General features: G+C 35.3%; 1 protein-coding gene across 3 annotated transcripts in view; it reads right to left on the bottom strand.

Annotated features, from left to right (window-relative positions):
* Positions 1–2,821: 2,821 nt before the first annotated feature.
* Positions 2,822–15,945, bottom strand: part of STRN (striatin) — a 117,977-nt gene continuing 104,853 nt past the window's right edge. For all 3 annotated transcript variants that reach the window (XM_019942867.3, XM_033838732.2, XM_019942868.3), the window contains one exon: positions 2,822–15,920. In XM_019942867.3, coding sequence (XP_019798426.1) covers positions 15,751–15,920 — 170 coding nt within the window. In that variant the 3' untranslated portion in view covers positions 2,822–15,750. The remainder of the gene's footprint in view (positions 15,921–15,945) is intronic.

Genomic DNA, 15,945 nt, shown 5'->3' with positions numbered 1-15,945 from the left:
CGGGAGGCTTAGACACAGGAAGCCTTCCTTCCATGGCTTTCATAGCACACTGACAACCCATTTGCTTCCAAACAACTAGTACTCAGGGCAGAGATTGCCATGTCTTCCACCACTTCTGGAACACCCATAGTTCCTAGCAGCCGAGCCCTATGAACAGACAGTAACACATACAAGAAGCCAAGTTATCAGAGATGGGGGAAAACCAACAGATCAGAAAAAGTTTTCAGTGAAACAGGGTTGTGGATGTGTTGGACAACTTCCAAAAATAATTAGGTCCATGTAAGTAGATTAAATTACAACAAACATACACAAAAGAGTCCCTGAAACTTAAAAAACAAAAGGAAAGGAGAAAGGTCATGCATGAGATGGGAATTTGTGGCCCGAAAGTGGAAAACTGTCTCAAATCATAGGTCAAAATTAATTCCTTAACCAGAAGAATTTTTTTAAATTACTTCCAGACAAAAAGAGCAAGTGACATGTGAAGCAAAAAGATTCTGATTAGCATCACACATCTCAACTGCAACACTAAGAATATGATGTATTTTAGGCCACTGGACAAACAGAGCTGTAATCCCAAATATTATACCCAACCAAGATATCACTTACCTATTAGGATGAAAAAAGAACTGTGGCTTACCAGAGATTCAGAGAGTATATTACCCCACCTGAGGAAAATACTAAGAACCAAACAAGATATTAATTAGAAGACAGACTTCAATGTAGAGGAAAATAAAGGAAGCAGAGGGAAATAGGGGTGAGCAATAAACCTTAATATACGTGTATATGTGTATATAGCCAAGAGCTAGGGAGGCAAAATGCATGAGACAGTCCTACACAATAAAGAAGGCCTCGGGATCAAAAGATTTCTCAGCCAAGTTCCTCCTAATCTTTAACAGGTAATTTCAATGATCTCATATTTAAACAATTCTAAACCATAGACAAAGATGAAAATCTCCCCAATTCATTTTATGAAACAGCATTATTCTAAAAACTTTTTATTGAAAAAAAATGTGTACATGTAAGTTAGATGGATTTTCATTAACAATGCACCGTAAACAGGCATTCAGATAAAGAAACAAAACATTACCAGCGCTCCAGAAGTCCCCCTCAGACTTCCTTTCAGACACTGTCTCCTCCCCTGCCTACCTCCCACTGAGGATAGCCACTTTCCTGACTTCTAACAGCATAGATTAGTTCTGCCTGTTTTTGTACTTTATATGAAGGAAAGCATATAGCATTCTTTTATATCTGGCTTTTTAGGCTGATCATAATGCTTCTGAGATTCATCCATATGCTGCACACAGTTACAAACTGTTCATTCTCATTGGATCGTATTCCATTGTACGAACACACAAAAATGTATTTATCCATTCTACAGGTGCATGGACTTTTAGGTAGTTTCAGGTTTGAGGCTATTACTAGTAGTGTTGCTATAAACATTCTAAAACATATCTTTTGGTGAACATATGTATGCATTTTATTGGGTGTATGCCTAGAAGCAGAATTACTAGATTCCATGGTATGAATATTTTCACTTTAGTAGATTCTGCCGAATGGTTTTCCAATAAATTGTAAACTATATTTGAAAAAATTTGCATTCTCACCAGCAGTGGATGAACCTTCTGATTACTCCCATATTTTGCCAACCTGCATTATTTTTTACACCTAATAAAATAATCCACTAAAATCTACAGACTAATCTCACTTATGAACATTCATGCTAAAGTTCTAAATAAAAGATTAGCAACTGGAATACTGATTTATAAGAAAAGAATAACACATTATGACCAAGCAGGCTTTATTACAAGGAGAAAAGAGTGGTTTCATGTCAGCAACTCCACACATAATCCAGCTAGTTAATAGATTAAAAGAAAGTAACACATGACCACATCAAAAGATGCTGAAAAGGCATTTGATAAAATTAGCAGCTACACCTAACAGAATCTCTTGGTAAAACAGGAAAGAATGTATTTAAATAAGATAAAGATTATTTACCAAGTAGCAACACAAATATTCTAAATAACTAAATACTCAAACTATTTTTGCTAAAATCAATTAACAGAGATGCCTGCTATCACTGTTATCACTCAACACTATGATGGAGTTTACAGACAATAAAGATTCTAGAAAAGAATCTGTCAAACATTGCAAAAAATGCTGAATTATTTTTGTGTCACCATTATATTTCTACAAATTCCAAGAGACTCTAGTGAAAACTGCTGAAATTAATGAGAAAATTTAGCAAGTATATATAGTAAAGTTGTATACAAGATAAGTACACAGAAAAATACAGGCTTTTCCTTTTTTTATAATAAGACTTTAGAAATGCAAATGGAAAAAAGAATCCATTCACAGTAATGACCAAAAGGCTAAGAAGTAAGAATACATTTAATAAAAAAGATGCAAGACTTGAATGAAGAAAACTCTCAAATCTTACTATAAAGCTATAGACAAGACCTGAGCAAACTGAAAATGATACAATTTTCTTAGTTCTTAGAAGACAATATCATATGTCAAATTTCCCAAAATTAATCTGAAAACTTAATGCAATTTCAACCCCTAACTGGATAAAGTGATCACAAATTTCAAATGGCCAAGAAAAGTAGTAAAAAGAACAGTAGGCAGGCGTGTGGGGTAGAAAAATGTTCTGCCTGATCATTTTATAAAACCACTGTTCACAAACAGAATAGAAATCCACTGTAATTAAATCCATATGATACTGCCATATGTAAAGAGAACTAGAAGTGAAACAGAATAGCATATTGAGAAGTAAATCTCATCATATGTGAAAATTTAATATACGACAAAGTTGGTGTTTCAATTCATTGGGAAAAGATAGTTTATTTAATAAAGGGTGCTAGAACAATTGGCAACTCACTCGGAAGAAAGTAAAGTTGCATCCATAGCTTGCATTGTATACAAAAACAAATTCCAAATGGAGTAGACAAATTAAAAATAAATAAATAAAATGCAGAAGCCATTCCAGAAGACTATACATGCCACTCAGGGGTGAAGACCTTAAACAATACAGAATACTTCAAAATGTTTATATATTCACAAATGTCTGTATTTTGAAAAATAAAATAATATATAGGATATATACTAATATAAAGTTTTGAATGAGAAAAGATATTATAAATATGGTCAATAGACAAATCAAAGATCTGGAGAAAATTTGCAAATAATAAGAGAAAGAGTTTATAATACACAAAGAGCACTTATAATTTTTTTTAAAAGACTGCAAATATGGGCGAAATGTTAATTAAAATGAAAAATAAAAATGAATAAAAATGAATTAAAATTTTAAATGTGAATTTAAAAATACAAATATGCAATTCACCTTAAGAGTGAAATCCAAATGGCTAAGTTTTCTATGGAAAAAGTACTTATTAATGTGGTTAATAGACAGCTTAGAAGAGTTAGAAAAAAATGTTTGCAACCAAGAGTAGGAAGGCTTAATATACAAAAAGCTCCTACAAACTAAATAAAAAGACAAACACAATAGAAACATGAGCAAAAATATGAATAAAAATTAAAATGAATATAAAGGTACAAATAAAAATATGAATATTTATGGTAGGCAGAATTCTAAGATGGTCCCCATGATCTCTGCCCCTGGTGTTACTCCTATGATAATGCTACACTTACAGGGCAAAGGGCCTTTGCAGATGTAACTAAGGATATAACCAGTTGACCTTAACATACAGAAATTATCTGGGTGGACCTAACCTAGTCACATGAGCCCTTTAAAAAGGCTGGTAGCAGAAAACAAAGAGTCAAAACATGAGAAGGATTCGATGAATGCCTGCTAGCTTTGAAGATGGAGGGGACCACGTGCAAGGGCTGGAGGGTAGCCTTTAGGAGCTGAGAACAACCCTAGTTGACAGTCAGCAAGGGAACAGAGACCTCCATCTTGCAACCATCCTACAATCCCAAGGAAGCGAATTCTGCCAACATGTATGAGCTTGGAAGTGAATTCTTCCCCAGAGCCTTCAGCTAAGAGCCCAGCCTGGCACACACCTTCATTCCAGCCTTATTGGAAACTAAATAGAGAGCCCAATCAAAGCCTCCTTGAAGTTCACAGAACCATGAGATAATCAGTGGGTCCTGTTTTAAGCTGTTAAATTTGTGGTAATTTGTTATGCAGAGATAGAAAACTAACACAATAAGTAAATTATGAATGAAATCCAAATGACCAAAGAACATATGGAAAGTTTTCCAGATTTACAGTAGTAATGAAAATGCAAAGAAAAAAACACTGCGAAATCACTATACCCACCACCAGGCTTTTCTTCCTTTCCTTTTCTTTTTTTTAAATGCTACAACAGCTTTTGCTAATGGGTATAAAGGGTAACAGTATTTTTGTATATTTACTGATGGAAATATAAATTGTCCCAGCCTTTTTGGGAGACAACCTGTCAACATTTATTTAAAAATTTTAAATCGACATACCCCTTAACCCAGCAATCCTACTCCAGGGAATCTATTCCACAGAAGTAAAACCATCATGGTCATGAATATGTGCACAGGCACAGTTACCATAATAGTAAAAACATGGTGACAAAGTAAATGCCCATCAATATGGAAGAGGTTTAATAACCTCTTCATCATCATACAGTATTACCCAGCACTAAAAAGAGTAAGAGCTATAAGACAGACTTGGAGGGATTTTTATCATACATTGTTGGATAAGAAAAGATGCAGAGGATATGTATGATCCCATTTAAAGCAAACTGACCCACCCAAAAAATCTCATTTTATATAAAACTGTGTGTGTATATTAAGAAATTTAAAAGCAATTATATATGTATAGACTTGTAAGGGGCTCACAATATACATTACATTTTAGAAGTTGCAGAGTAACTGTAGAAAAAGACAAAACCCTGTATGTAATGTTTGTGTATACATATTTGTAGGAATAAGAATAGATACATCAGGCTGCTACAAGGGAGGTGGGAGTGAAATGGTATGGCGGGATATGATTAGTTTTGCCATTATGCATCTTTATTATTTCATTTATTGCTCTTTTGTGATGTTCTTTTAACTGTATTAACTTAAATTATAGTACTATTAATTTGTATCACTCTTTTAATCTAACATCAAATCATCTCCCTTCCCTTTGTTTTTCCTCAGTACTTATCACTAATATTCAATGTATTTTACTTATTTGTTGTTTGTTTTCCCCAACTATAATGCCAGCTGCAGGTAAAGGATTTTATCTGTTCACTGCTGAACGCCAGCACCTAGAACTCTCCGGCACATAGCAGGCACTCAACTATTGAGGAAACTAATATTTTATGTATAATTTAAGGGCTCCTCTTGATGTTCATTTTAACCTGATTTCTCCTAAAAAACCTGGTATTTCAGAAGCTATCAGGAGTGTGACAGAATTACATGATAAGAAGACTGAATTCAGGGAGTGAATAATAGTTATTTCTTTGATACTTATTACTGCCTGACATTTTATCAGGTGTTATATATCTATTATCTCAAGTCAATCTAAGTAGGCAGATCTATAATACCCATTTTGTACATGAAAAACCAACTCAGATTAGTTTATCTAAAGTCTCATGGCCAATAAATGTCCTGTGCCCAGGCCAAAATCCTGTTCTTTCCTCTGTGCTGTACTGACTGTAAAGGAATCATGTTTCAATAATTAAAAAAGAGATAACAGTTCTTACATAATATATAGGTTTAATATTATTTTGAGATTTATTTAGTTGAATATTTCATAGTCACATAATTCACCACTCTGTTGATGATTCTATTAATGATTTAAAAGTCATTTGACTGTTAAATATAAATACCCTGTCCCTAACTAGTGTTCCTGAAACAATTAAGTTGTTCAGCTCAAGGTCTCAAGCCTCCTGGGCCCTGCTGGAGTGGCAGCAGCACACCAAGACAACACAGAACTATTCCTAGGAGAGGTAATAAACATTCAGACAATTACCATCAAATCTTCAAGACAGAATCAGCCCTAAGAACATCCTGAGGGATTCTGTCCCAGACTCTTCAACTCCAAAGCAAGCTCCCCAGAGAAATGTCTTGCTTGACAACCTTCTACTGGGAGAAGCTTCCTACCTCTTTGGAGAAAAATGCCAGTCAGGAAGAGCAGGACCATCTGAGGGTCACAAGGGAAAAGATTGGTGGACCCTGTCTGGGCCCAAGACAGTCAAGGCAGGGTTAGGTTCCAGGCTGGAGAGTTCCCCGTCAAGGGATCAGAGGCCAGTGGGTTGGTGTTCAGGAGGATAGGGGACAGAAGGGATACCACAACAGAGCTTAGAGAGATCCCCTACTCCCCCACATGCTCTGCTCGGTTCCAAAGCAGTCAAAACCGGAAGTGCGTAGCAGAAGAGGGTGCTGCCTTGGGCATCCTGTTGCCCCCTTTCAGATGAGGTCCAAATTCCTCCCCAAGGAGGGTGCAGACCTCAATCTTAGCGTCAGCTCCACAGACCTAAATACATTTGAGTTTGCCAAGGGACTGGCAGGGATGCTTTTTTCTTTTCCTTTGTTTTTGGTGATCTGGATAGAGTTAGAGTTTCAAAACGTGTTCTCTGATCACTCAACCAATAAATATTTATCGAGTACTTTCTATATGGTAAGGCACCAGGAGAAGTGTTGAGGAATATAAGAAAATCAAATATGGTCCCTGCCTCAAGGGGCTTAGAGACAGCAGCAAACAAATAACCATCAACTCTTATTTTTTAGGTGACAAGTGAGCAATACCTAATATGTAAAATCTGAGTTAAGAATGGGGTTAGAATCAAAGCATTCAGAATAAAACTCATCACTACCTGCTCCTCATGCCTCAAAAAAAAAAAAAATCCACAAGGTTTTGAAAGATATGTATGTAAATTAGACTTACAGTATATTCCTTGACAATCTTTGTACTCCCAAAACAATTCTAAAATTCACACAAAATGTGATTATCTGCAGAGACAAGCTGTATATAACTTGCATACATCAAGGGTATAAAACTGCCTTGATCTACAACCTTCAAGTTCAAAAGTAAAATTGTTTCTGCCTCCAGAAAGCAATGACGTTTCTAAGAGAAAAAAGTCTGCTTGCAAGTTTTATTTTTTTTAATTTAATCATCAGATATATATTCCTAGGTATCCTACGACAATGAGAAATAAGGAGCTTATTGTCCTGCTTGTTTAAAAGGCTGATCAAAGGAATAAAAGAAAGTCTGAATGTTTCAGAGTTGGGGAAAAACCTCCTTTCTTCTGACCCTGAGATATACAAGGAAACTGAACAGGTACTATTTCATTGAAAAAGTTTCCTCTTAAACGAACTGATTGTTAAATGGTATTTTGGCTAAACAAACATACTTTCAAAATCTGTGAATGGCAATTGGCAGAATCTAACCTTATCCTTGTTAGCTCTGAGGGGACACTATTAACATTACTTACGTGGTATACATGCTCTATCTTAACTTTCCATTCATTTCAACATTTATCAGATGCACAAGGCTCCATGGTTTACCTGCAAGCTATGTATAAAAATACTGCTTTTCCAGTCAGCAAAATACTAAGATATTTACCACATATGAAAGAATTCCTACATGGCACTTGAGTATTGGTGGGGAGCAGGGGTCAGGCGTGTTATCCATAAATTACTGCAAAAAGATACGTGAGACCATTGCGTTCTTTTTCTAAAATACACACTGAGTGAAATAATTCCATCAATAGGATATTCTGAAATATGTGGGCTCAAAGCTTGTAGAAAAATATGTAAATATTTTAACAAATGCTTCTAAAAGCACAAAGTCATTCAAAACAACAGAACTCATTCTATAAAAATGATTCTATCTTTTCATGAGATTACCACTTGGCTACATTAGGACATTTCTTACATGTCTGGTTTTCATTCTGACATATGCAGATGACACAGCATACCTGGGCCTATGTTAATATAGCTTCCTACAATATAATAAAAAGTTATGCTGTCTGACACTTTAACCAGGGGACTCCTGGATACTTTTGACGTAGTTCCCCAAAATCTTTAATTTAGATGACAGGGATCAATGACAAAAAAGCCAGAACTGGAACCATTCACTTTTACAGACCAAACGTCTCTTAGAGGTCATCTTTACAAGTCTTTTAACGAGAAAGGAAGACAATGGGTGATGGGTCCAGATCAGAGGCTAACTGTGTTTTCCTTTTCAGTGTGATACATCTTTCCCCACACCCTCACCCAAGTTATCCAGCACCGAAAGAAAACTTTCTGATGAGTTTCTTTTGCTTTAAGGTAAGTTAATCTTATTTATTTCTGAAAAATTACTGCCTTGGTCCCACTTCCATAAGGAAGGAGTAGGTGATGTCAGTATACATTAACATTTCAACACATTTTATATAAACCACAAGCTGCTTATTTTCTCAACATATGCTTAACATAAAATTTTGCTTTCCATGCATGCAGTTTTTTTTTTTAATTAAAGAAAGTTTTTCAGTTTGGGAATTCTCATTTGTGAATGATGGGTTTCCCTACCATTACCCTTAATTTGATGATGCTGTTATATGAGGTAATTCAAAAATATCTTTGGTTTGAGGTTATAGATTGGGAACCTGATACACACCCTGGATCTTATAAGGACATGAAAAACTTTGGCATGTGAATTAATAATACTAATTCTAGTACTCCAAGTGCTATTTAACAGGTGTTTTGCTGTGGGTTCTCCTTTATATCACTGGATTAATTAACTCTTTAAAGAGGCACACAGGAAAAGTCAAAAGGGAGTTAGCATCTGGACCAGTCTTCCTGTAAGGTGAATGGCTAAATAACCAAGGATGAGAGAATTTTCTATGAAACAGACCCTTCCAGTAGGAAAGATATTGCAGATTTTATTCTCCCAAATAGTCAGATCCTTCTTCAAGTCTGACCAAAAACACCATTACCTTTAGTCTAATAACAACTAAGAATAAGAAAGGGCTTAGGGTTTTGTAAGATCTAAGTGAAACTTGAAATGAGTAATTTTCCGTTTGGTGGGTTTTGGATTGTTTGGTTTTGAAAGTATACAAAATATACTAAATTAGAATTTGTGTTTCAGAAAATATGGAATCTAATTTTCAAAGTTGCATGGCAGTGCTCCTCCACAGAGCTAGAGCGTCCCCATCATTGTAAACGACAGGTGTAACTGAGAAGTAACAAGTGGAGGGATGTGTTATGGTTATAGCATTGGATGCTACCAGATTTCCAGGTGTTCCTGGGGAATACTCTAAGTGCCAGGACAACCTAGGACCCTTCAAAACCTCAGTGGTGCCCTTGGGAAACCTAAAGCAGGTTAGAATACCATTCTGAACCTGGGCTGACCCCAGAGGGTCCATCAATCCCTGAAAAACTTCTGGAGTCCTCTTGACCTTCTGAGCTAGATGACTCTAAAACAACTCCAGCAAATCACGTCTCAGTTCTCATTACAAGGGACAAAAGGGACATTTCTGACACTACTGAAAAATGTGTACATACCAAAGAATAGAACACTTATTACTACAGCAGCATATGAAACATCATAGAACAGTGGATAGTTTCAAGGACACCAGAAGCGGTACCTTTTAGATTCTATATATTATTGTGGCTCCAGATTGGAACAAAGAGACAGTGAGTTCTGAGCAGAAGCCCTTGAAAAATAATGTTGATCTGAAGGAGCAAGGGGTAGAAGGCTTATGCTTGCCTGTTAAGTAGCCAAACAAAGAAAAAATAAAAGCACATTAAATTTATATGTGTATGTGTAATTTTTTAAATTATGTAACTGAACACTTGAGAAAAAATATACATGTCCCTGAAAGTATCATGATCCAATCGTGTGGGGTATTTTAATTTTACTGGTTTTACAAAGCCCCAAACTCTCTATAATGATAAATTTCTCCACCTTCCTTACAATCAATAATTAAGATCGGTTCATTACTTTGGATTCACACCTACTTTGTCTAATACACTTTTATTTCTCTGCACCCCTTTACTACCTAACCCCCAAAACAAAATCAGGTTGTATTAAAGTATTTTAACTGCAAACCCACTAGATTCCAAATCTGACGAATATTTCAATTCATGAGACACCTATAGCACATTATCTATATTTGTACACTTTATTTAAAAACAAATAATACACTTAGAGCCACCAAAAAAGGATATCTTAATTAGCTTATCCATACCCTGAATTTACAAAAGAAACTTCTTGCACCACAAAAATTAGCATTTGGATTAATTTACATTAATTGATATTACACCTAAATTTTAAAATACCTGAAGATCAAACAATCTGGCCCAGGGATCACCAGTTGGAGGGGTGAAGGGGTGTGGAGAAAAGGAGTTATTGATGAATCTGAACTGATGATGCCCTGAGGTCAGCTCTAGTAAACTGAAGTGGAGAAGCCATAAAATAACCAGTAGATTACAGGATTTGTAATCCTTCTGGATTACAAAACCAGAAGTGGTTCCTCCTAAAAACAGGTATTAGATCATATAGTTGGGATACGTATAGGGGATACCTCTTAATCTGGATTGGAAAAAAGCGGTGTGGAGAAGGGGGTTGTATTTGTTTCTCACAAGAGGCAAACTTCAGCCAAACAATGAAAAGAAAGTACGGAGGGTGGTAATGTGGTAGACTGAAGGCTTTCTGATTGCTGATGACACCAAATTTAGCAGCTCTCTACAAGTCAACTAAAATACCATTCTCTAAGACATTTTCAGAGAGGAGCTAACACACAACCAGGGAAAAATCATTCTACGTTAACAAGGCACTCACTGGTTCACAGCCTGTTAAAAACCCAGGCAGACATTACAGTTAATATAAATTAAAATGAACTTTCTAATTTGCATCCAAGGGATGACAGGCATGTGGTCCCAGTTAAATCAAATCTAAAGCTTGGCTAGCAAAGATCCAGAAAATTCTGACCCTTAAGCACCACTTCAGGAATACTCCTAGAATAAATAAGTGGGATCGAGAGATCTCTGTTTGGCTTTATATTCGCTTTTTTTTTTTTTTTGGATTAAAAAAAAAAGATGCAATCTGTTTAATACTCTGTGAACCCGGCATCCTTTACAATGACACTGAGATCCAGTTGGATGATGGATATATAGCCAATTAAAAAACTTTCAGTGGCAAAAGTAGAATGATTCAAATCATCTACCAAGGACCTGATCTGTCCTTTGTTTTTTAAACACAGATATGTTAGTTTTCTGGACCTTCTTCTAAAATGAACTGAAGGAATTGATACGTTTCAGAAAAATATACATACAATTTCTGTCAGCTACTACTTTTGTACAACCTGAATCCCAGTGTTAAACAAAATAATGCAATTATATAAATAACTAAACAACACAGTAACAGAGGCAACTTCTGAGTAAATAAAATTAATGATTAGGTACTTAATAGCCTTGAAATAGCTTTCAAAGAATAAAGTAAGCTGAAGAAAATTATACTTAAGAGCTCTTTTCCCATGTAAATCAGTAACAGTTTGGCTCTTGGCTGAAAGCATCACACAGACATATACTAACCAGAGACTATCTCCAACTCACTATCAACACTGACGATAAATTTTATGCAGTTCTTTCAAAAGAAAATCAAAATTAATTCTAAGCCTTTCAATCTGATTTGTGACATCTTTGTTCAATATAACTTAAATGACAAAGCCTGAGAAAAGCACCAACACAGATTTTTAAATTGCATCCAACCATTATTTTAGATGTCATAAAGATTTGCTTGAGTCAAAAATGGCAGCAATGACAAAGAGGTAGATATGAAAGATGCCATTTAAATACTATTCTTAGGTGGAATTTTAACTAGTTCAGGTGTTTAAAAATCATTAAAAATGATTTTTACTAGTTGAATCTTCATCACATAAGAATCATGACATGCTCTTGTGTAAAGGGGAAATATATGAAGTGCTAAAAAAGTGAGCCTTTAAAAATTACATTTACTTAGCCAACGTTCATGAGATCCCATAATTTTGGTGAATCAATAATTTCTCCTACTACCTGAACTTGACTTACAATGAAAGAAGAGCCATTTTCTTCTCTACTGAAATTTCTAGGAATTCACATTCAAAATTCTTGGAAAGTACTTATGGTGCTCAGAAGAGCACGAAGACAGCGCATGAAATGTCCCCTGAAGTCCTAGAAGTTGAACAGATACATTAAAAAGACATTGATGGTCACAAATCAGGACCTTCACAGATTGGCAAACACTCACACACACACACACACACACACACACTCTCTCTCTCTCTCTCTCTCCCTCTCTCTCGCTCTCATACCCCTTCCCCCACAAAGAAACTCAATCCTCATCCTCACTGTAAGGCTGCATTTGTATTTTTTTTTTTTAAAGGCACCTCTCTTTCTCTAGCTATTGCCTTCTTGATGATATCTGTTTTGTCAAAAATCCTGAATGTTCAATGGAAATAGTTCAGTACTGAGAATGGAATACTTTTCAATTCACATTTGAATAGTCAGGTTTTCTTACATTCAGATTTTAATAAACTAGAATGACAGTCTTTAAAACAAGCATGCTAGCCTATAATGAATATAGTATATACAGTAATTTAAACATTTAGAACTATATATTATACTGCAAAAGCAAACAGCACAACACTCATCATACTCGTCATTACCTGCTGTGTACACTACCTCCAAAAATGAACATACAAAACAGTAAAATGCACCTATGGTTTTATATATATATATATATATATATATAGTCTATATATATTATATATATTCCTACAATATATATAATATATATTTATAAAATATACATACATTTTAGACATTTTCAAATAAATCTTCATCATTATCTCCCAAAGAAATTTATAGCAAGAATACTGAAGGAATGAAAGTCAGATAAACAAAAAATTTCTCACAAAGTTCGTTATCAGTGATGCAGCTCAATTCCCCCCCCTTTTAGTCATAACTAAAATGATTATAAAAGCTAAATACTTTGCATAACTAATTATCTGTTTAATGGCAAAAATTGCTAAACTTGTTCAATAGAAAAATACTGAAGGTCATTATATCACTTATGTTAAATACCTGTCTATGGTTCAAGTAGCAAATGAGCTCCATATGACAGCTGAGTTTTGAGAAGGGTGCTGCAAGCTCCCAGAGATGTATCCATAGCATGTGAAGATAAGGCAGGGACCCACATCTCCTGCTGATTTCCATACTATTCCAATACATTTCATACAAAATATTTACAAATGAAGCACTATGACAGCATTTCAGTGACTGTTCAAATCTGGAATTTGTTCATTTTGTCAATTTTCATTGAATTTTTGATAAACTGAGGGAAAATTCAGACACATATATATGCTTCTATCTGGTTGGAAGACAGCTTTGCCTCATTTCTACACTGAGATCATAACAGTGCTAGTGGAGAAGAATCTCTGTTTTTGGGTACAATCTCCAAGAGCACAGCACTGGCTTTCTAAGGAACTTTCAACAGTTCCACCATTTGCACTACGGTCTACATATCTCATGGTTGTTTTCTACTTACTAACAGAAAAATGCATTTCAACCATGTGGCATAAAACGCAGGTGAAGAGAGTGGCTTGGTTTTGAGAATTCCAGTGACAGAAGGAAAGCAGCCACTGCGGACCTTGGAAAGTAATTAAAGCAATAATTGGTAGAACAATAGCCTGTAGTCATCCATCACAAATCTGCCAATTAAGAGCACCTGACTGGAATTTTCCAGTATCCTTCTACAAATGTTAGGTCAGCAACATCATTTATTTACTTTGTGAACAATCAAAAGAGGAATTCGCCAAACACAATGTGGAATTCTATACCTGCATGGGAATATAAACATTTAACTGGTAGCTCATATCCAGGTCAAATCATTTGAATACACAAAGGAGTCCCTTGAGCCCACTGTGAACCAAAGCACAGATGAAATGACAAGGTAGCTGTGTCAAAATATTAAAGCATATCTGTATATCAATTAGGCAAATTTAACACAGGTCTTTAAAGAAAACTTGCCTGTATACTACAGAATTCCAGAGGCAGATAAGCAGAAATTTTAAAGAAAAGCTGTTGATTGACACTATCGTGATAATACTTCTTCAGGGAGTAGTAGATGTACATATTATCAGAAGTGCCATTGTTATGCTAATGGAATACATGGGCATAGGAATGTAGGAATTATATTAAAAGGTTAAATATTTATGGATATGGACTTTTTTTAAGTCTGAGAGCCTATTAAAAATACATTTTGCTGAAAATTTGGGTATTAGTAACTTATTTCTAATTTCCAGATTGGTCTCTGACATTTTGGGCAAATAAGAAAGAGTGTGAGGAGAGGTGAGACAGTTGTAGGGATGAGGTCTATATACTGGGTCCAGACAGTGGGGTCATGGAAATCCCAAGAGTTGACCATATGTGGGTCATAGGTAAGGTGCGCTTAGGGAACCCTGGTCCTTCAAGAACGGTTTTCCCCAGAAACAGTATTGATTCACTGCCTACTAAAACATGCTGTGTATTCCAATTAGACACTGGAGGTGGGTAGGGAGAGGGAAAGAAAGAAAGAACGCTTTAACCAATATTATACACCAAACTATTCCATCCAGGTTTCCAAGAGGTTCTTCTTCTTGGAGATATTAATAAGGGAATTCCTGGGGCAAAAAACATTTGCTTTATTTAGTACTTCTGCAAAAGCAGCTGCCTGAGGTTAAACATATCCTTTGGACTATTAAAACATAATAATTATTAACTATTTTTGGTAGGTGTCAGATAATTTGAATGTAAGAGACAAAGAAGAAACAGTAGAGATCATCTGAAGCATGGTTATGTGGGTTTTGATAAATAAGTACTTGCAAATAACTTCCAGCTTTTCAACCACTGAAAGGTAAGATTTCATTGATAGGAAATAATCACTCTGGTACTATAAACATCACATGAATAAAATGAATTTTAAAATTAACAGAAATTATTATAAAGATATGACCTGCTTGCCATTAAAAATAAACAGAATCTTAAACCTGAATAAGTTAAATCTTTTAGTAAAAGCAGACTCTATCAACTATTCTTCATAATGGTGAGTGTTTTTGACAGCTAAACTTTAGAATGGTACCAAATCTATTTTCAAAAATGTAATACAATATAGAAATCTGCTTAAAAACTAAATATTTGTTTAGCATTTCTGAATAATAATATATTTAACATGTTATTGCATTTCTTTTTTTCCCTCTAATAGGTAAAATGTTTTCCCAGGTGCTTCATGAGAACAGTTGAAAGGAGAGCTAAATTAAAAATGCATTTTAACACTGCCTGGTCATTATGCACATAGGGGTTAGTACAGCAGATATGATAAAGATTACTGTTTTGACTACCTAATATGTTTAACAAGATTTCTCAGGGGAGAACTAGGTCTAAATTTCCACTCTTCCTCTACTCATTCCCAGCCATCAACCTTTTTAATTATCCCTTATAATGTGCCCTATTTACTCAATAGGGGCAAGCTAAACCTATGTTCTTCGCTCAGGCCTGCCTAGCGAATTAGAACAACCTCAGAAATAAAAGCTCCTATTTTGGGAAAAATTTTAAAGTTTTCAGGCTCACAGATTCAGCTGAGCTTGCAGCAACCTGAACAAACCTTAGTTTTAGAAAACGAATTGCAAAACTATACTTTAACAAATGTTCTCTGTGCTCCTTCAGCAGAACAAAAGGGCTGGATGGGTTGACTCTTGCCCCGGTCTTCTGTATCTCTTTTGTGCAGTTGATTATTTATAAAGAGCTAGAAGGTGAAGATGATGCATTGTGTCATACAAAGACTTTAGCCAGTGCATCAGCCCCAGCACTGGCTATATAGCATTTGGATGGGTGGAAAGCTACATCATGAATTGATTCTTCAAACTTTTTCCGATGAGCTGTGAACTCTTGGATACACGTCTTACTTTCTAGGTTCCATAAACGTATTGAACAGTCATGACCTATATCAAAAGAAAAGAAATTAAG

Source organism: Tursiops truncatus, chromosome 14 (genome assembly GCF_011762595.2).
Source record: "Tursiops truncatus isolate mTurTru1 chromosome 14, mTurTru1.mat.Y, whole genome shotgun sequence".
NCBI lineage: Eukaryota > Metazoa > Chordata > Mammalia > Artiodactyla > Delphinidae > Tursiops > Tursiops truncatus.
The sequence above is the reverse complement of the archived record's forward strand: the minus strand, read 5'-3'. Positions and strand labels throughout refer to the sequence as shown.